The sequence below is a fragment of the Alexandromys fortis genome, unplaced genomic scaffold (genome assembly GCF_014885135.2).
Source record: "Alexandromys fortis isolate MF-2015 unplaced genomic scaffold, M_Fortis_MF-2015_v1.1 scaffold_303, whole genome shotgun sequence".
Taxonomy (NCBI): domain Eukaryota; kingdom Metazoa; phylum Chordata; class Mammalia; order Rodentia; family Cricetidae; genus Alexandromys; species Alexandromys fortis.
Genome location: NW_026068181.1, coordinates 217705 through 239072, shown reverse-complemented (window position 1 = coordinate 239072; position 21368 = coordinate 217705). Strand labels below are relative to the sequence as shown.

At 39.3% G+C, this 21368-nt stretch overlaps 4 protein-coding genes across 4 annotated transcripts; 2 read left to right on the top strand and 2 right to left on the bottom strand.

Annotated features, from left to right (window-relative positions):
* Positions 1 to 945, top strand: LOC126492661 (olfactory receptor 51I1). Its single transcript, XM_050129204.1, has one exon. It carries the CDS (start codon positions 1 to 3, stop codon positions 943 to 945), a length of 945 nt encoding a protein of 314 aa, XP_049985161.1.
* Positions 946 to 8671: 7726 nt separating this feature from the next.
* LOC126492621 (olfactory receptor 51I2-like) lies at positions 8672 to 9610 on the top strand. The gene has a single exon (XM_050129152.1). The coding sequence runs from the start codon at positions 8672 to 8674 to the stop codon at positions 9608 to 9610; it is 939 nt and encodes a 312-aa protein (XP_049985109.1).
* A 2570-nt stretch (positions 9611 to 12180) lies between these two features.
* Positions 12181 to 13141, bottom strand: Or51q1 (olfactory receptor family 51 subfamily Q member 1). Its single transcript, XM_050129217.1, is given in 2 exon segments — positions 12181 to 13101; positions 13103 to 13141. Coding segments are annotated over 2 exon segments (948 nt in total). The 5' UTR covers positions 13130 to 13141.
* A 6973-nt stretch (positions 13142 to 20114) lies between these two features.
* On the bottom strand, positions 20115 to 21068 carry LOC126492620 (olfactory receptor 51J1-like). Its single transcript, XM_050129151.1, has one exon. The coding sequence runs from the start codon at positions 21066 to 21068 to the stop codon at positions 20115 to 20117; it is 954 nt and encodes a 317-aa protein (XP_049985108.1).
* Between the last annotated feature and the right edge of the window lie 300 nt (positions 21069 to 21368).

Genomic DNA, 21368 nt, shown 5'->3' with positions numbered 1-21368 from the left:
ATGCTAGGCTTGAATGGCACTCCCTTCCAACCAGCCACACTCCAGTTGACAGGCATCCCTGGGATGCAAACAGGCCAAGCTTGGATTGCCCTGATTTTCTGCTTCCTCTACTTCGTCTCCATTTCAGGAAACCTCAGTATCCTTGCTCTGGTCATTCGAGAACCTCCTTTGCACCAGCCCATGTACTATTTCCTCTCTATGCTCTCCCTCAATGATCTGGGAGTGTCCCTATCTACACTGCCCACAGTGCTTGCTACCTTCTGCTTCAACTACTGCCAAGTTGGTTTTGATGCCTGTCTGGTCCAGATGTTCTTCATCCACACATTTTCTTTCATGGAATCAGGCATACTTCTTGCCATGAGCTTTGACCGGTTTGTGGCTATCTGTGACCCACTACGCTACTCTACTGTGCTTACTAATAGCCGCATCTTGGCTTTGGGCATGGGTATCCTTACCAAAAGTTTCACTACCCTCTTCCCTTTCCCTTTTCTTGTAAAACGATTGCCTTTTTGCAAGGGCAATGTGTTGCACCACTCATATTGTCTCCATCCAGATCTGATGAAAGTGGCATGTGGAGACATCCGTGTTAACAATATCTATGGACTCTTTGTGGTCATTTTTACATATGGTGTGGATTCAGTTTTCATCCTTCTGTCCTACGCATTGATCTTGAGAGCTGTATTGGCCATTGCATCCCAGGAGCAGAGACTCAAGGCACTCAACACCTGCATATCACACATCTGTGCAGTGCTAGCCTTTTATGTGCCCATAATTGCTGTCTCCATGATCCACCGCTTCTGGAAAAGTGCTCCAGCTGTTGTTCATGTTATGATGTCCAATGTCTATCTTTTTGTACCCCCCATGCTCAATCCCATCATCTATAGTGTGAAGACCAAGGAAATACGAAAAGGAATCCTCAAGGTCTTTCATAAATCCCAGACCTGAGGAATGCTGCAGACACTGAGGGAGTTCATTTAGAGGAAGGACTAAGCCTTGTCTGCCAAGTTTAAGACTTTTTCTAAAACAACATAGAGGACTCAAGTTCTTGATAGATGTGCGTTTGGAGTCAATAAAACAATATCTAACTTAATACAATGATGTACTTAGTTATTGGACACTGACTGTGAGAATTGTGTGCTAGTTATAACAGTGCTAAGATAATGGCAAGTATTGTTAAATAAACAGATACACAGGTAAAAGATGTACAAACAACAACTGATACCCTGAAAAAATGTTGGTTTTTTTTTTTTTGAATGACAAAATCTTGCAGGGCAAATTGTCTTGAACAAAGAGAATTCTAAAATCACAAAGAATGAGCTGATAAATTTAAATACAGCAAAATGCTATGGAGGTTTGGTGTTGATTTATTTGTAGAAACAGAGACAGGCTATGTTGTGTCGCTAGGAAGTAGTTTATGAAAGATGACAGGGGTTAGATAGAGTGTTTGCTTCAGGATGGCAGCAAGAAGGGAGGGTTAAATTCTTGCCCAAAATTACATTGCCAGAGATAAAATATTTAGCCAGAAAATTTAGAGCTTCAACTCTCCAGCTGTGGTCCAATAAGCTGCACAGCCACACTTCATAGCTTGTTAGAGAACAGAACCTTGATCTCCACATTCACTTTACCTAATGAGAACTGCATTAAACAAAAACTTGATGACTATAGCTTAGAAGGCTTACAAGTCTCTGAAGACCTTCCAGGTACCAAGAGCTGTGCATTTGCTGTGGAATAAAAGCGATAGGACACATAGTACTAAGTGTCTGGAAACAATTCCCAGACCAGCATAATGAGCCACACCTGGAATTTTGTGGGCCACGACAACTCCAAGGACTTCTCTCTGAGTTCACGAAAGAGATTCTGGAGAGCAGACACAGCAGTCTGTGTATTAATAAACTGCCCAACTTATTCTGATACCTTTAATTCAGAATAATAGCCTTGGATATTTGGGGAAAGGCATAATTAATTTTATTCAATGAAGTTTTCTCTTGAGAAGCAGGGAAACAAGATCTAAAAAGATTATTCAATAAATAATTCATAAAGTTCATAAAATTGAGGGAAACTTATTCATCTCAGGAGTGTGGTGTCCACGGAGAAGCTAGCACAGACTTACGGCCATTCGGTCACCATGAGATGACAGAGGTTAAATAAGCCTAGCCTCAGATGAGAGTTTGTCGAGTATCCTCCAGCCATCTCACGCTGACTGTCCCCTGATGTGCCTCTTTTCCCTCATAATCCTGATCACCATTTTCTAAGTCTACCTTCACCTATCATGGAAAAATTCAGATGGGACTTTCAAATAAGTAGCTAGAACTAAAAAGATAAAGCAAGTTCGATTTTATGATGAGACGAGGGATCAGAGTGTATCAGTGAGAATTCAATGTGTACAAGCACGCCGACTAGGACATCTCCTGAGAAATCACGCACTCTACTGTAAGACAGTCCACTTTTGCTCATGTATGTATGCATGCCTATATGTCTGTCTGGATGTATGGATTTCTCCACTTAAGCTTTTACCTGGGAGGAACCTCTTGATTTCTTCACAAATGCCTAAAATTTAACACAATATCCATTTAAAATATTTTTAGCCCGTATTTGTTGTACTGACATGTTTTGTAACAGTATTTTCATTAAAGTGTATCAAGTGCTTTGAACATATTCTCCCATTACCCTCTCCTGTTCTCCATCTCCCTCTGCTAGATCCCTCCACTTCCTAACTCGTCCTTCTACTACCTTAATGTTGTGTGTGTGTGTACATGATCTACATGTGAGAAAAAAACAACAAAGCTTTCTTTCTGAATCTTTACTACTTTGCAGTGAGCATGTGAACTGGTTTTGAGATTTTCATATGGGCAAACCATTAAACACTTGGGCTCACACTCACAAACCTCCCCTCATCTCCCTCCTCCCTTCTGTCAGGTTTTTATTCCTCTGAATAGTCCTCCTTTCCTGTTATATTACAAACATGTGCCCATGCACACACATATGTACACACATGCACATAAGTGTATGCACACCCAAACATGCAAACACAAATATAGCCCTCCCTGTCGCCTTTAACTTTCATATTATCTATACATTTCATCTCAATTCACATTTAAATCTAGATTCTGTATATGAGAAAAACATAATGTTTTTCTTTCTAAATCTGGATTATTTCACTTCACAACTTGAATTCCAGGACAGCCCATTTTTCTGCAAATGACCTAATTTCACTCTCTTTCTAGCTGATTAAAATTCTTTATACATTCATCTGTTGATGGGCATGTAGACAGGTTCTACATCTTGACTATTATGACTAGTGCTGCAATAAACATGGATGTGCAAATGTCTCCCTACCAGTGACTGTTGAAATTTATAATAAACATTTTAAGTCAAGATTTGCAGTGATGTTATCTTATGTACTGAACTAATATTATAGTGTTATCACTACCTGAATGAATAATTATATGTTATTTTTTCTTTATCCACCCACTTGATAGACATAGCAACAGACTTTATAAAAGGACAAAAGGTAAAGATCACCAGAGCCATGGTAGAGCCACAGCACCCCATGACTTTTGAAATCAGTTCTTTGATGCTACAAGATTTTTTTTACCTAAATTCTTCTGAATTCTATATCTAGTATTCAAACTCATTATTCCAGCTCAATTAATAACCAACGGTGGGAGCAGATATTATTTCCACTTGTTCTTCCAGTACTGCAGGACTCTGAAGGAGAAAGAATCTCTTTGCCAAGCTCCATTTCCCTTTCCACTTGCATACACAGCTTGACAGAAAGTGAAAGCTGTTTCCCTTCCGTTCTTTCCTCTACAAGGCCTCATTCCACTAGAAACCAAAATGAATAAGAGGTACACGAAATATTTAATGAGAATAAGAGACACTGAAGAAAAAAACTACCGCGGATGGAAAATTGAGAAAAGCCTCAGAGCTTGTGGTGAGGATATTACACACACTACATCCAACTCTAATCAAACAGGCCCTTCGCTTCTTTCCAGTTGAACACCTGTCTCATAGACACTTAGCTGTTCTATGAAAAACAAGTTCCAAGTTGGAAGAAAGTTAATTTCTCACAGTCGGGAAGCAATCAGACTACATGGGTAGGGTTCAACCAAGATCTATGTAAGTTTGAATCTCCTTCACACCCTCATATGTTTATTATAGAAGAGACCTGAAGTTGCGGAAGTTGGTGGAGGGTTCTGTGGGAGATGGAAGTGTTGAGAGGGGAATTGGATAGGGAGCAGTAGGGGCAAATGAATGAAGGTAACCAGGGACATAATCTCTATTGCTCAATCCATGAGGTTGTCCATGCTCTCTCCCTTCATAAGCTTTAAGTTTTGCCTGGAAAATAAGGCTCTTTATAGTTCAGTATTCAAAGATCATGGCTCTGGATTCCAGGCACAGTTTGAACGCTGGCCTGGTTATAGTGGAGTGATTAGAGTTGCAGGTAGTGAGCTCAGAAGTTCTTTTCTCTATCTCCATCTTATGCAAGGAGCTGAAATTCTTTTATCTCTGGGGAGAGATGGCAATACCTCTCCAAGGGAAATGGCTTTCAAAAGTTCTTGATTTTAATTCCCACAGTGAGATCTCACCCTCTCCATTTCCCAACACATCTCATCATCACAATGGAACAAAATAGAACCCCAAAGTCCTAGGCCTTTAGAAAGCTCTTGCCTAGACATATAAAGTCCATCTCCCTTTTCAGCTAGTGGCTGCCTGAGGCTACTCTGAAACCACTGGGAACTTTGGCCACCTATAAATCTAAGAATTTCTTCATAAAGCCCTCTCAGGTGATGTTGAGTCTGTGTTTTCTTGATGCGTGTACAGAAGCGTGTTTTTATCCATCACTATATTTGCTTTTCAGTCTTTATTATCATGATCCTGTATTTTTGAATTGGTGTTAATTCCTGTGTGTTTCTGAATAGATGCTATAATTTGTTTAGTCCATTACAGAGAGGTTTAAGATAATCAACAAATCAAAAACTTCACTGTTACAGGTTTTCTGTAGAAAGAGTAATACTGGTTCAAATGCCCTATAGTTTTCCAGGTGCTTTCAGTTGGGATTGCCAGAGATACACTTAGTAATACAGATGGTATAATAATAATGAATAATAATAATAATGATAATGGCCCCATAACAGGGGCTAGAAACTAGTCTATGTCATGTCTCACAATAATGCACAGTCTTTAGAAATTATGTCACAAATGAAAGAGACTTTGATTGCCTGCAACCTCAGGCCTAAGGTCAGGCAGAGAGCTGCAAGGACCTGCAATCTCAGCTCAGCAGGTGCTGCTAGCTCCTCTCCACACTCCCATGTGGGCTTCTTCTGTCTGCATATCTCTACTGCACACAAACGGTGTATTTTTGACTCTGGGAAAACATTCTTCTTATGAGCTTCAAATTACTTCCTGTGACCTCCACACTCACCTCCTTTTAGCCCTGGTCTCACTCATCTCTATTGTCCCCTCTTGTTAAGACTCACTATTCTGATTTTCTCCAAACTCCCCATGTGGCATGTTTTCATAAGTCACATTTGGTTTGATAACTGATTAGAACATGCAACACAGGACTCTCAGTTTCGGCTGAGCAACACATCTACATCCCTATTCTATTTATCTAGTTATGATTTTAGTTTTCCAAAAGCACATTTCAGAGTTGGTCACAGGAAGTACTGTGGAGGGTATTTGATCAGGCAGAAATACAACCCTAAAAGAGTCTATAGTCTAACAGGGAGGACAGGACACAGTGTATACCAATCACTTTACTAGAAATAATTATAAGTGGGTGGGTTATTGAGTGTATTTGTTTGGGTTTTGTTTGTTTATTTATTTTTGAGACATGGTCTTTCTATATAGCTGTCCCTGGAACTTTCTATATAGACCAGGAGAGCCTTGAGCTCAGAGGTCTGCCTACCTCTGATTTCCAAGTGCTTGGATTAAAGGTGTGTACTTCCCTGTTATGAAGTAGATTTTTTCATTGAATTTTTCAAGTTTTCCAAACACTCTCATTGAAGATATATTCATAAATTTCACCAGTCAGCCAGATACCATAGCATGATGTAATACAAACAATAAAAAGATTCAGGCAGACTATTTTCTGGGCATTACCCACTACCTGAGTATTACCTCTGTAGCCACCACAGCATTGCCTCTCAGCTTCAAACAAGACTGTGGTAAGTTTGGTAAATCTAAGTCTGATACAAATAATGTGAAAAATACAACTCAGCACAAGAGAGTGGACAAAAGTTTTTGGAATATTTCTGTTTGTGAAAATCAACATAATTATAGTATTTTTAGAAAAAAATAAAAAATCAATTGTAGAAAGCCATATTTTCAAACCAGTAGACTGTCCTAAGAATGATACAGGAATCAGTAAAGTATAAGGAGACAACTTTGAGGGAGATTCATTTCATGGACAAAGCTACACCCAAGAATTTAGGCTTAAAATAAATACAAGAGAATATTTTTTCTCAAGAAGAATTTTAGGTATGCTGTTGAACAGAAATATTATAGATTATAAACAGTAATTGACAACATATATTAAATATACGGTTGCATTCTGCCCAAGCTGGAATGTCACTGTTAACAAAATATCAAGTCTATAAAATATTATAATGTTAGGCTTGAGATAAATTTATATTTATGTATTATGAAATGCTGTCACTGTGTAAACTGTGGATTCATGTTTCCAGAAGGAAGCTTGCCCAGAAATCCTTTGTGGAACTAAAAGCGAGAACTTTGAGAAGTAGACAATGGAATGTAGTATGAGCGATGTGCAGCTGGAGAAGGGATCATAAATTACCGTCTCCAAAGCTTTCAGTTATGGCTTACATATTCAGTTGCTTATGTGATGAGTATTTTATACAAGTCTGCTATATACTTAAACTTGGGCAAGCAGTAGGAATTACTGGAAAAATAATTGTTCTCCCTTTTTCTGATGGGGTTTCTTTTTATGAGGAGGTATAGGTATTAAATAACAAATATACAGGAAAAATACATGCTCCCAAATTAAGATTAATGTTTTCACAAACATTCAAACCAAGAGGAAGAAAGTCGCCTGTAAGACAACCAAGTATGATGCAGTCAGTGTTTTGGGGGAGCAGAAAGTGTTCAGTTATTGAGAGTAATTAAGTAAAGCTTGGATGACAATTTGGTGGCAAGATGTCATGGAGGAGATTATGGATAAATAATATAAGCAAAACTATCATATACTGAAGGTTAGGCAGATACAAAGTAACATGTAATAAAGACAAAAATCTAACAGAAGACCATCTATTTCATTTTCTTTCTTTTTTAAGAAAGGCTTTTTTTTTAAACTTATTCAATGACTCTTTCACGTTCGTTTCCCTGTTTTTTTTTTTTCCATCTGCCCTCTGCCCCTGTAACCCTCCCTTCCCCCAAAAAAATTTAAGAGAAAAGAAAAGACAAAAAGAAAAAATCTCATCATGGAAGTTTCAGTGTGATGCCGTGAGTCATGCAGTAACCCCTTTGTCCACAAATCTTTTCTTACAAGTGTTCATTGCAAAGAGTCATTGGTCTGGTGTGAGGCCTCTGGTTTCTACTACACCACTGATGCTGGGTCCTCGCTGAGGTCCTTCATGAATATCCCATTGTTGCCCTATGTTGTGGAGATCCTGCAGCTTTGGATCTGCGGGTCAGGTCCCTTCACATGCTCCAGCAGATGGTGGATGTTGGGGCAGGCAAAGTCATGATCCTGATTTTGGACCTGGGCTGCTGCAGGTTTGTCGGCCTGCTTGTTCTCCCCATCCTCTCCATTCAACAATGAGTAATAGTGAAGGAATCACATAGACCCTGTGATTCACATATCTAGTCTGTTGTGAATGATCAAACACATGACTGGAGCATCAGTCACTTTGGTGTCATTCCATCTACTGCTTACATTTCTTTTAAAAATTTGTCTTGTTATGGTAACTACCATTCATTATGTTACATTATATTAAGCCACATCACATAATTCTAAACTTTAGTATTTTTATACTACGATTAGTCCCTTTATGGCCAACAGAACCATTTTTGCATTTTGTTTCTGTCCACAGATTCTGGGTCAAATCTCATTTTTGTAGCACTTCATCATTGGTAGGTTTGCTGAGCTCTGTTTTCCACGCATTGGTAACTTGTAAGTTCTCATTTTTATCTAGAACTTGTGTTTCTGGCTTTCTAAAGCCACAGCCTTGATTTATCCAATACACTGCTCCCTGCTTGGGACAGAGTGAGACCACATGGTTATGATTTCTTACTTCAGGGTTCTTGTCATCTCATATTTATATCAACTCCATGATGACACTAACCTAGCTCAAACAAAGATTCACTTTCACCACCTTAAAGGATCAGAAACAAGAGCAATGAATGTCAAAATTCTCTACCTTCTACTCATTTAAATATGAGACTAGTATGCCTTCATTTTATAAGAGAACAAACAAAAAAAAAAACAATCTCTCATAAGATCTAGAAATCTAAAATATGTCTTTGAGATGCAACAGCTGGGCCTTGGGGACTTGGGAGCAGGAAGAAAGGTATGAATGTCTGCTGTGTTGCTTCACCCACCACATTTCTCACTCCCTTCAGGTGGAGGCTAACTGGCATGACTAACTGCTGTGGGCTAACTTCAGTTTGCTTCAAATGCAGGTGAAGACTTGTCTTTATTGTTGGTGTCATGGAAGCCGAGAACAATGGAAGTCTTGACCTGCTATCAGTCTTTCTGACTGGCATTCCAGGGCTGGAGGCCCAACATGGCTGGCTGTCCATTCCCTTTTTCATCATGTACATGGTTGCCATTGTAGGTAACAGCCTAATCATGGCAGCGGTTCAGGCAGACTCAGCTCTCCATGAGCCAATGTACCTGTTCCTCTCCATGCTGGCCATCTCTGAGGTGGGAGTGTCTGTGTCCACACTGCCCACCGTTATGGGCATCCTTTGGTTTGGTGCCTACAGAATTGACTTTGATGGCTGTTTGGCCCAAATGTTCTTCATTCACACTTTCTCTGGCATGGAGTCAGGAGTCCTATTGGCCATGAGTTACGACCGCTTTGTAGCCATCTACAACCCTCTGCGCTATACAGCCATCCTAACTCTCCCTCAGATCATATCCATGGGTTTGGGTATTATGCTAAAGAGCGTTGCACTCATGGCCCCACTTCCAATTCTTTTAAAACAGCTACCATATTGTCACATAAATATCCTGTCCCATTCCTATTGCCTCCACTCAGACCTGATCCAGCTGCCTTGTGCAGATACTAGGCTGAACAGCATCCTGGGCTTGGCCATTGTCCTGGCCACTTTCGGGCTGGACTCACTGCTCATTGTGGTTTCTTATGGGCTCATTCTTTACACAGTGATGGGTATTGCTTCTGGGGAGGGTCGGAGGAAGGCACTCAACACATGTGTGTCACATATCTGTGCAGTGCTCATATATTATGTGCCTATGATTGGTGTGTCTGTGATGCATCGTGTTGCCAAGCATGCATCACCAGTGGTCCACACACTCATGTCAAGCGTCTACCTTTTTGTGCCTCCAGTGCTCAATCCCATCATATACAGTGTTAAGACCCTTCCAGTTCAACGGGGAATTGCCTCCTTGTTCTCCTGCAAGTAGGAATGATCTGAAGCACAGACTCAGGGGTAGGGATTATTATTGTCTTCATAAACTATGATTGTAAGCCTCCCACAGGTAAAGTTTTCAGGTAGGTGTTTTGACAAGGAAGAGGAGGAGGAATTCAAAGCATAACTACACATTTGATTTTGAATCACAGTGACATACTCAAATGCATCCTGTCTTACATTTTATTGTTGTACACATATCTCTGAATACACACACCCATACTTTTCTTTTCTAGTCACATAAATAGTTGATGGCAGGGATAATAAATTTATCCTTTATTCCATCCTAACTCTTATCAAATAGAAAGTTAATAATAGTTTTGATATTTAATGATATCTGAATTAAAGTAAGTCAAAATTTTCATCTTTATGGGATTCCTAGGGATGAAGTGTCCCCCTTAGTTAAGAAAGGTGATTTTGGAAATGTGCCTTTGAATGAGTATACTTTCCTGTTTGCCCCAGATACTCATTGTTTGAGTATTTTCTTCATTATGGTAGAACCCCTTTTCACTCTGAAAACTCCGAAAATTGTCTATCCTTAAACAATAAGTTGTATTATCACTTACCTATGAAATCACCTTGCTATACAAGGAACTAATTCTTTCTCGAACATACCATGCAATGTATTTAGTGACTCTGGGATGCACATTGACGGAATGATTTCAACCCAGGCATAAAGTAAAATATGAATAGACTCAGCTGCCTTCCTGCTTCAGCATCCTGTCTTCCCCCTCCATCCTTCCATTCCCTCGCCCTTCATCAGCTTCAACACGCTGGGTGGTACATTCTGCTCTCTTCCCTGACGCCTCCTTTCACTCAGTTCTATCAACACAGGTCTCACTGTTTTGTTCTCCTTCTGCCTGTGGTTTAGCAGAAAGTTTCATCCAATAGGAATGACCACAGTCTCACCTCTGCAACTCAATTCCCTTTGTAGACTTGGTTCACAGGTTTGGTACCAGACCTTCAGTCCCTCTCACCTTAAGGCCCCCAATTACAAAGACAACACTTTCCATTTTGTAGGCTATTCCTCCTTATTTATTTAGTTCACTGATTACCTATACTCAGTAATTTTTTGAAGTACTTGTTTGGTTTGGAACAGCAATTATAAAATTTTGTTTCTATATTCTCTAAGACAATAAAAATATGTCCAGATAAAATATATTCAGGTTGATAGCTAATATTTTATAATAAATATATGTAGTTGGTGAGAATTCATTTTCAGAGATATTTTGGTTTATAATACTTCATCATATACTTAAATATTTTATGAATCTAAATATAAGTTCTAATAATTAACAGTTATCTGAGAATATATTCTTTAACAGATATTTACATAAACACATTCGTTGACACTAACTCATTTTTCATTTGTGTCACCAACAAGGTCTTGACTGTGAAATATATATTTGTGTTTCAAAATTATTTAGTGTTTATTCTATTCTAATAATATATGACAAAACGTAATGCATATTTAAATATGTATTTCTGAAATAGCTATTCTATACTATTAAAGAGTCCTGGAATTTTAAAGAGAGCAGCAAGTCAGGTATACAGGAGGGTTGGGAGGGAGAAAATGGAAGAGAGGCATAACGTAATTATAATCTGAAAATATAAAAGTGGTTTAAAAAACTAAAAAAATGCATTTTGCATATTGTTTATGTAAATAATAAAAATATTAAAAATTTTGCATTAATTGAATAATCTAGGTAGGAACTGATATCTTAACGATAAGAATAGTTTTTTGATTGTAAATAAATATTTGTTAATAAATGATACCTATGTTGGCTTGAAACCATATTATTACTATATTTAGTTTTTGTTTTTCCTATAGATGTTAATGCTGAAAAGCTTGATAACAGACATAAGAAGATGATATTAGAGCTGCTTGACAACAGACTTAAGAAGCCGATATCAGAGTTGTCCTCTTACTGTTCTAGAGCCATTGCTTAGTGAATTCTTCTGGGACCAAATCACAAAATTTAAGTGAACTCTGCATGAAATTAAGCTGTTTTTTCACATCCCTATTCCCCCAAACTCTCAGTTTCTTAAACTTATTCCACTTCAACTTTTGATATATGACGTTCATTTGGTTCATTTGTTTTTCATGCAGCACCAACATCTCTCATTTATTCTTTCTTTAATTGGTCTCCTTGTCTATGGAGTTTCTTCCATTATTACGGGTTGAAATCACTTAAGAACTCATGTTTAATTAAATTCTAGTATTTGGTAATGAAAGAGGTATACAAAGGCTTGCTTCAGTGAGTATGTTCATACATTATAAGAATTTTGAATTTGTAAAACAAAATCATATAAACACTGCAGAAGAAAGAATTTTGAAATTGGATTTCATCTCAAAGGCATGTGGTTAGAGAAAAGCAAACCGAAGCTAAAAAAAAATACTCATTTTAATTTCAGTAAAATAATGATGTCTCTTGTATTAACTGAAGGTATTTTATAAAATATCTGTTCTTCTCATCTTTGCTGCATATAATTTATGGTACAAAATTTATGCTTAATTCTATGTTACATGCATAAGATTACTCCTTTCAATTTAAACTTCAGTCTTCAGTGCACCTTTCTCTGTAAGAGGAGACGAGTGATTCCCTGGCGGATCTGTTTGGTCTTTGCACTGTAAATGATGGGGTTCATCACAGGAGGTGCCAACAAGTAGATATTGGCCATGAGAACATGGATCAGTGGAGAGGCATGCTTGGCAAAGTGGTGAGTCATAGACACACCAACCATGGGCACACAGAGAACCAGAACAGCCAACACATGGGACAGACAGTTGTTGAGAGCCCGCAGTCGCTCAGTCCAAGTGGCTGTGTTCAGAATGCTTTTCAGGATGAGTGCATAGGAGAATACGATGAGCAGGGGGTCTAATACAATAATGAGAAGGACCAGAGCAAATCCATACCAGCTGTTGACTCTGATGTCTGCACAAACCAAGTGAATCATATCCTGGTGGAGGCAGTAGGAGTGAGAAAGAAGGTGGGAATGGCAGAAGGGCAAGCGCTTGAGCAGGAAAAGGGAAGGAAGCACAGCTAAAACACAGCGGCAAATGATAGTTAACCCAATTCTACCAATGACCTCATTGGTGAGGATGGAGGCATAATGGAGTGGGCGGCAGATGGCCACATAACGGTCAAAGGACATGGCCAATAGAACGGATGATTCCATAAAGGAGAACCCATGGAGGAAGAAGAACTGGGCAAAACAGGCCTCAAAGCTGATTTCCCGAATGTTAAACCAGAGAAGTTGCATGACGGTGGGCAGTGTGGTGAGAGTGAGACCCAGGTCAGTGAGGGCCAGCATGGAGAGGAAGAGGTACATGGGCTGGCGAAGAGATGGTTCTGTGCAAATCACAGTGAGGATGGTGGTGTTGCCCATAATGGAGATTGTGTAGAGGCAAAAGAAGGGGATGGAGATCCAGAGATGGAGAGCCTCAAATCCAGGGATGCCCGTGAGGATGAAATAAATAGGCTTTGTGAGTGATGTTAGTCACTTCTGACATGCCTGGTAGATTCAAGATGCAGAATCTGCATTCCACATTAAGAACAGTGTCAATATGATACTGTAAGGGAGTCGCTGTTCATCCAACCAGTAAAATCAAGAAGTATATGTTTCAGAGAGCCATTCAACAGCCAGAAGGATTTGCCCATAAATTTCTATTTAAGATAAACTCATTTCTTCAACTTACATTACTTGTGCCATGTAGTAAAATTTAGCTATTTATTTCCTCTGGTAACATGTACTCTGATCACTGTTATCTGTGTGTATATACACATGTATATATATATTAACTGAAACTAATCTTACTAGAATTTTGAATAACAAACAAGCAAATGAAACAAAGTTTTGTTTCTGTTCTCTCAGACAGACATCACAGAAAGAGTACTTTGTATTATTTATGCAGATGAACTAGTATTTAAATTGGGAAGTATTGAGGTGATTTCCAGGTATCTTGCTTCAGTTACTGTGTGGACTATAATAACAATTATTTTCTTAGGGATCACAGGTGTAGGACAGAACTCCTGGGGCAACACCACAGGGTTTGTTTAGTGCATGAAGAGTTTAATATTCATAGGGATAGTCCATGAGAAGTGTCAAGTAGATGCATAATATGTAGGAACAATAAGACAGGGAGAAGTCATGGAAACTTATTATCATTTTACAAGTAGCTGAGAATCTGGAAGTTAATATGATAATGTAGACCAGAGCTTCGGTAAAGAAGAAAGGAGGGAGAGCAGGAAGAAAGGAAAGTAAATATGTTAAGATTAATTTATTAGGAAATGTAAAATTTAGTAATTAGACAAAAATGGAAAAAGAAGCAATGAGAATTGTATGCATAAAACTTTTCAGAGACTTTTTTTTGTAAAAGAAACATTTACAAGGGCATTTCAGTGTTAGAGTAATGGGAAATGAAGCTAAGATGGAGATGTCTGAAGGCGGAATGAATAAGAAACTTTGAAGAGCTTCGGTAATGTCTACTCAGAGGTAATGTCTGCTCTGAATTTGAGTTGTTTCTTCTCTTTAAATTTGGTATAAAATAATGGGTTTTCTTATGACACATCCACATATTTGTGCACACCATACATTGCTCATGTTCACATCCTCATACCAACCCTTTCTTGGTCCCTTTCTACTCCATATGTTCTACATTGGAGAGCACATGGCTGACCTTCTCCCCACCACTATTACTTTTTCTTGCTTGCCTGTTTTACCCCTTCCTTCACTTCATATTCCCCCTCAACTTTCATGTCATGCTTATACACAGACACAGACACACACACACACACACACACACACATTGGTTCTGAACAGGATAGAAAATGTGGTATAAAAAGCTAGGAAATCTTGATGAAAATAGTCTACCTGGTTCTTTGTAGTTTGAGTAGAAATTTAAAAGGGCTGAGAAAGGGTTAATAAAGGCAAAGCATCATAAGCTATGAATCCTGATTATAGGTCTGATGGAAACTAAACTGAAGCAGAAAGGGGTAAAAAGCCAGTGCACTGGAGAGAGAATGGAGCTCTCACAAGGCCTTAAGCCAAGGAGAGACACCATTAGTTTTTCTTTTAGCAGAGGGACTGTGGGCAGGGGGATCCCTGAAAAAAAGTGTGGAGTTAGTGGACAACATGCTTTCTGAAGGTGAGAATGTGTTTGTGTGTTTAGAAATACGTGAGTGTGTGTGATACAGATATGAGTGAGTACGTGTATTTGAACATGAGTATCTATGCAGGTGCAACACCTCAGGGTAGACCTAAATCCAGGGAATGTGTGTTAAGAAAAATACAGAAAAAGATGGAAGCAAAGCAGGGAGTGAGAGGAGGAGGAGGAAAAGAGTGGAACTGGGCTTAGTACTGGTAAAATGTGGCGTTGCCCTCCCTCTGCAGCACACACTAGTTTACAGCCTATTGAGTAATTCTGCAGATGGGTCGATCCCTTAGCCACCCCTGCCATGGAAGCCCATGATGCCTGCATTCTTGTGGGATGGTTTATTTAGCTCTTCATGCTCTTTGCAGTCCTGCTTCGAGAACTCATCCTTGTGTGCTGAGGTCTGGGTTGAGTAACTGGGAAACGTTCTCGAAACTACTTCTTTACCATCGGATTGCCCTTAACTTACAAACCATCACTTAAGGGGCACTGTAATGCCCAATCTCCTGATGGTGCTTGCTAGTTTCTGTCCATTCCTTTCATTTATTTTCTTGTTTCCCCAGAACCCATCTCTTTCAGAGACACTTGATAAGAATGGCAAAAATAGAAGCAACAGGGATGTCATCCAATGAAAGCCATTTTCTAGGGCAAGATTCTGATGATACAGAGCAGAACACATAGTTCTTTGATAAAGGGCAGCTCTGCCACTCCTAACATCAGTGGGTGTGATAAATCTCCGCATAATCTGCTTCCCATTTCCTACCCACCACACTTCCCTCCAGCCCCACTTTCCCTGGCTGGTTTCCGAGACAGGGCTGCTTACTTCCCCCTTGTCTCTATGGGGTAACTTCTGTCTCAATCACCAGATTTCTCCTCTTTTTCCTCTCCATTTCAGGGGTAGTCCAGCCTCACTGAATACTCACTGTGTTGTGTTTGTTCAGTGCTCTTCGGTTTCTGTTCTCTGGCCCGTGGCTGCAAGCGGTTTTTATGTGACTGAAGATCTTAGACTGGAATGGGGAAGACCGGTGGGAGCATCTCTTAAGGACTTTACAAGAATATGCAGATTGCTCTGAGACATCAGGCCTCAAGGGAGAGAACCAGGAAGCCTTTTTTTTTTTGCCCAGGAGAGGAATCTATATTGTGAAGCTGGAAACCTGAGCACCCAGACCCAAGAGCACATGATTTGGCTCTGGATGGAAAGCACACCCTGGAAAATTAGTGACGAGGAGTTATTATATAAGAACAGGCTACCACAGGGTCAATGGCAGAAGTTAAATTTTAAGTCTTTATGCCTACCAGGCAAGGATTATATTCATTTCTTAAGGAGAAATTCTACTGTCTTTTTAATTTTTATTTATTTTACATAACAACCATAAGTTCCCCCTCCCTCATCTCCTACTGTTCCCTTCCCCACAAAATTCTACCATCTCGAGCTTCAGATTTATGTTCAATTTATTGAAAAAGCTCTTATTCATCATCTAAGTCTAAATTTGAAGTGCTAAAATTATTTATGTGAATATCTATTCTGACTGCTTGTAACAGCAAATTTAGGGCAGAGATAAAATGGTTTGAGATAAAGATGTGAAGATAAAAAATAATATTGTTTGTCGTCTGTGAATGCAGACATCTAGTTTGAAAAAGGAAAACTAAATAGTAACAACAAACAGTATTGTCATCAGTGACATTTTGTGAGCATTCTATGCTCATCAGCAATTGAGGAGGCCGGCACTTGGGAATGTCCTGATCCTCTGAGGAGAGTGGTCTAGCCCATATTCTAATGGAGGTTCGTCTCAGTGATTGTTAGTCTTCTTATTCTGGGCTTGAGGACTGCCCACAGTTGGAGAAGTCATGCTTTAATCAAACTCCGAGCCGAAGATTGTGAGAAGTGTCCAGATCTCCTGGGAGATTCACAGGAAAATCTCTAGACAAACAGGCTGTCCCCTTACAATGGGCTGCAGGAAAGAGCTGTGACATGGGCACGCATTACTTTATCCCCAGGAAGGCAGCATTTCTCCTCAAGCATGAAGGGATTGCTTATATAAAGTAAAGATAATGATCACATAGTCTATACACATTCAGAACAAGAGATCGTGTAATAAATTGAGTCAGCTTTGTCATATTAGCAAAACCCAGGACTATTGACAGCTTCTGGTTGGCAGATAAGTGGGTGTGGCACCTTCAAAAACTGTAAGTTTCCAGAAATATTTACGGAGCCATTCCATCTCCAGAAATCACAAACGCATTTAGACACATAAAAACTGACACATACATATGAGAATTTATGACTACAATGCTATTTCTAAGGCTACATAGAAACAGATACCCTGGAAACCTATAAATAAATTATGATAAGTACTCTAGACCAGATTTCAATGAATGAAATATGTGGATATAAAAATGAATGCCAAAGTTTTTCACATACAGGCTATGAGTGATCTAAAAGACATACACATACATATATTAAACCTTGAATCAAGGACAGCACATGGTTCTCAGTGGAAAACGGCATTAGAGGCAAAGGAGTGCCCTTTTACAGTGTCTGCAGAACAGAGCTGTTGGATATGATGTACTCAATATCTGCCCAAGAATGCTGGCTCTCCCCAGAGTGAAGAGGAGGCTATAAGGAGTGTCACCTAGAGACATCTGACGTAGGAGTTTTGTGCAACTTTATTTGTTAATTATTTTTAGATGCTTCTATGTAGTACAGACTGCGCTCAAATTTGCTCCATAGTTGAGGATGACCTTGAGCTTCTGCATCTCTTGCTTCTGTTTCCTAAGTGCTAGAATTATAAGTTTGTACCACCACACTCCATTTTATAAGGTAAGGGAGATTACGAACCCAGGACTTCGTAAACACTAGCTAGTACTCTACCAACTGAGCTATGTTCTCAGACATTGTGAAACGTTATTTAGACTACATTCATTTCTCCCCATAAAGTGGCAACTGGTTGTGGTTAGATCATTATAAAACATTCTTTTGTTTTTGATAGATCCAATATGTGCACAAATTATTTATCTCTCTATATGATTTATATAGCATAGATATATAAAAAAGGAAATATAATTATTTGAAGTACTTTTTGATGCTTGAAGAGATAGAACAGGATTACTGAAATGTAGACAAAACATAAATATGTTAGGAGACTCAGAGTTTCAGTAGCCTTAGATATTGAGGTATCCAAAGAAAGGGAGCAGAAAAGTGACCATGAAAACTCCAGAAATGGAAGTGAGCTGCTAAGATTTTCATTTTTTACTACATTGCTTGACAACTTGATCCTACCATCTCCTTCGTGTCATACTAAATGTGGAACTCGTTTTTTTCTGGATTTCCTAAAGATATCCTTTCTTATTTTCTTTGTCCAGAAAATAACCTCTCTCTTCTTCCTCTGGCTGTCTATGGGAAGGTCTTTCTGTGGGTTTGCTTGCTTGATTTTTCCCTGCAACTCTAAATCACTGTTTCTAAGAGTTCCACTGCCACACAGTGGGTGTTTTCTTAGGCAGCTATAAATTCTCAATTCAGAGTGTATACAAACATGGCAAATGGCGACTCAGAGGTAAGGTCACATAACTTCTACAGGCCTTAAAATGTAACATGAAAGTAAGATTTTAAATGTTTCAAATCCATATTTGTCTTGGGCTTTCTATTGCTGTGAAGAGACACCATGACCATGGCAACCCCCATGAAGGAAAGCATTTAATTCTTCTGACAGCTTACAGTTTCAGAGGTTTAGTCTATTATAATGGTGGGGAGCATGGCAGCATGCAGATAGGTGTGGTTCTGGAGAAGTAGCTGAGAAGCCTACTTGTTATAGGCAACAGGGATTGGTCTGAGTATCACACTGAGGGAAGCTTGAGCAAAAGAGACCTTGAAGCTCATCCCCACAGTGATGCACTTCTTCCAACAAGGCCACACCTACTCCAACAAGGCCATGTCTCCTAATAGCACACTACTCCCTTTGGGGGTCAGTTTCTTTCAAACTACTACAATATTCATAGGCTTCTTTTATTTTGTATTTATTCTATAATAGGTATTATAGATTCTGACTGAAATGGATTTTAAACTTCATTCCAGGTAGTACACAATGTGGTAGAGACAGAAAATATTGGAGAAAACACTTTCTCAGTGAGATGAGCACTCATGAGTGAAGGACCTGATCCCTTTTGTCATCACTCAGTCTTGATGGTCTAAACTTGTGCTCAGTGCATTCTATTTGGCTGAATTACAGTAAGAGCAAAGTGTTGCTCCTGACATGTGCTAAGTGTTAATAGTTCTTATTATGAAGTCTTGGTCCAGCAAGATTGTAATAGTAGCTCTTGGTTCTATATGCTTGAACAAGTCACTAAGAAGAAGCATTAGACTTTTATCTGAAGAATAAACACTATGTTAATGCTACCTGAGGCTTTGTGAGGAATCACTAAAAGAATAGTGTATCAACTACATATTTGTTCCTCAACAATCTTGTCTTATAGAGTCTTAAATTGTTGAAAGTATTTGAAGAGTCATGTTCAATCAGATAAAAGCATTTAAGGAAGAAGCTTGTTTTCTGAATCTGTGTAGAACTTCAAAATCTTGTATGATGCACAAGTTTGTAATTTTAGGTAACTATGTGTGTCCTTGGTGAAGCTGGCTAAATACCATATCAGTGCCTGTGTAGAGGAATCTCTTTGAACTCTTTGGAACTCAAGTGTCAGTTTGCCTACTGTGGAATTCAGAGATTCAGGAGGATGCAATACAGATTATTTTTTCTCTTTCCGAGTAAAGAAGTATACGGGGTTCAATAGGTCTCAGGTAACTTTTAAATCGCAGTTTCAATTTCCTGATGAAAAATGTGATGTTTAAAAAAACAACTTTTCTCGCATTACTGACCCAACTTTACAAACAAGCATGCCATACAACAGGGCATAATATCATTGATTTTGTGAACTGATCTATCACAAATAATAATATCTACTTGTCATTACATTCTAGTTTATTACCAGACTCTAATTTCCTTCTACTGGACACTATTTTGTTAAAGAAAGATTTTTTGTTTTAATTTTGTGTGTGTGCACATGTGTGCACATGCACATGCATGGCATGCATGCATTAAAGTGCAGGTGCATATGGAGGCCAGAAGAATATGATCACCTTTGATTTTGAGGTGAAGGCAATTGTGAACTGCCTAACGTGGGTGCTGGAATCAGAACATGGGTTCTTTGTGAGAGCAGTATGCACTCTTTACCACTGAACAGCTCCACAGATCCTAGGCAGTGTACTATAAGCTTGCATCAGTTACAGAACATAAAGCAGGATGACGTGTGACTGTAGAAAGCAACTAAACACCCCTCTTTTTAGCATTGTCCACTAAAATCTGAGCCTCTTCTCCGAGAGCATTCGGATGATGCCACGACGAATCTCCTTTGTCTTAATGCTGTAGACAATGGGATTGACGACAGGGGGCAAGAAAAGATAAGCATTGGCCATCATGGTTTGTAGCAGAGGAGACGCATGATGTGCAAAGCGATGTACCACAGACAAGCCAATCATAGGTACATAATAAGCAAGCACAGCACAGACGTGGGAGCCACATGTGTTCAGGGCTTTCTTCCTCCCTTCTCCTGTGGCGATGCCCAGTACAGTGTGGAGTATAAGCCCATAGGACACCACAATGAGCAATGAATCGAGCCCAAAAGTGGAGGTAACAATGAAAAGTCCATAGATATTGTTGATAGAAATGTCTCCACAAGGTAAATGTATAAGGTTGGGGTGGAGGCAATAGGAGTGAGAGAGGGCATTATGGCCACAGAAAGGAAGTCTCTGTAACAGTATAGGCAATGGGGCCATTAGTATAACACTTTTCAGTCCAATGATAGCTCCTGTGCCAAAAATGCACTGTGGTGTCAAGATGGTTGTATAACGTAGTGGACTGTAGATGGCCACAAAGCGGTCCACAGACATGGCTAACAACACAGCTGACTCCATAATGGAGAAAGAATGGATGAAAAACATTTGGAGAAGGCATGCTTCAAAGGTAATCTCACAAGTATCAAAAAGGAAGACTCCTAGCACCGTTGGTAAAGTGGAGGCCGAGACACCAACCTCAGCCAGTGCCAGCATGGCAAGAAAGAGATACATGGGCTGATGCAGGGAAGCATCTGTTCTGATGACACGAAGAATGGTACCATTCCCAAGGAAGATGATGGTGTACATCAGGCAGAAAGGGATGGATATCCAGATGTGCTTTGTCTCCAGCCCTGGGATGCCAACCAAAATGAACGTTGTAGGTAAGAACCCCAAAGAGCTATTGGAATTCTTCATGTTGACATCTAATCTTGGGTGGGTGGCAGTGCCACCTCAAAGGTCAGAAATAAGCTAGTGAGGCTGCATTATGTTGAAAAAATTCATTGGGCATCAAGGAAAGAGAAGAAAACAAACTTTGATTCATGTGACCAAAGAACTTGTTTTTGACAACCTACATATGATTCCCATTAAGATAGTTTCATTGTGAAGGATTTTCTGTTTCTGTCTTGAAGAAGTTATAGAAGAAAGAAAAGCATCCATCCAAACTGCAGTGGACCTTAGATCAGCTAAGAGGTAAATGACTATCTTGTCCTAGTG

Bases quoted from the DNA above. Each gene is read 5' to 3' on its own strand.
- LOC126492621 (XM_050129152.1), top strand. From the start codon at position 8,672: ATGGAAGCCGAGAACAATGGAAGTCTTGACCTGCTATCAGTCTTTCTG.
- LOC126492661 (XM_050129204.1), top strand. From the start codon at position 1: ATGCTAGGCTTGAATGGCACTCCCTTCCAACCAGCCACACTCCAGTTG.
- LOC126492620 (XM_050129151.1), bottom strand. From the start codon at position 21,068: ATGAAGAATTCCAATAGCTCTTTGGGGTTCTTACCTACAACGTTCATT.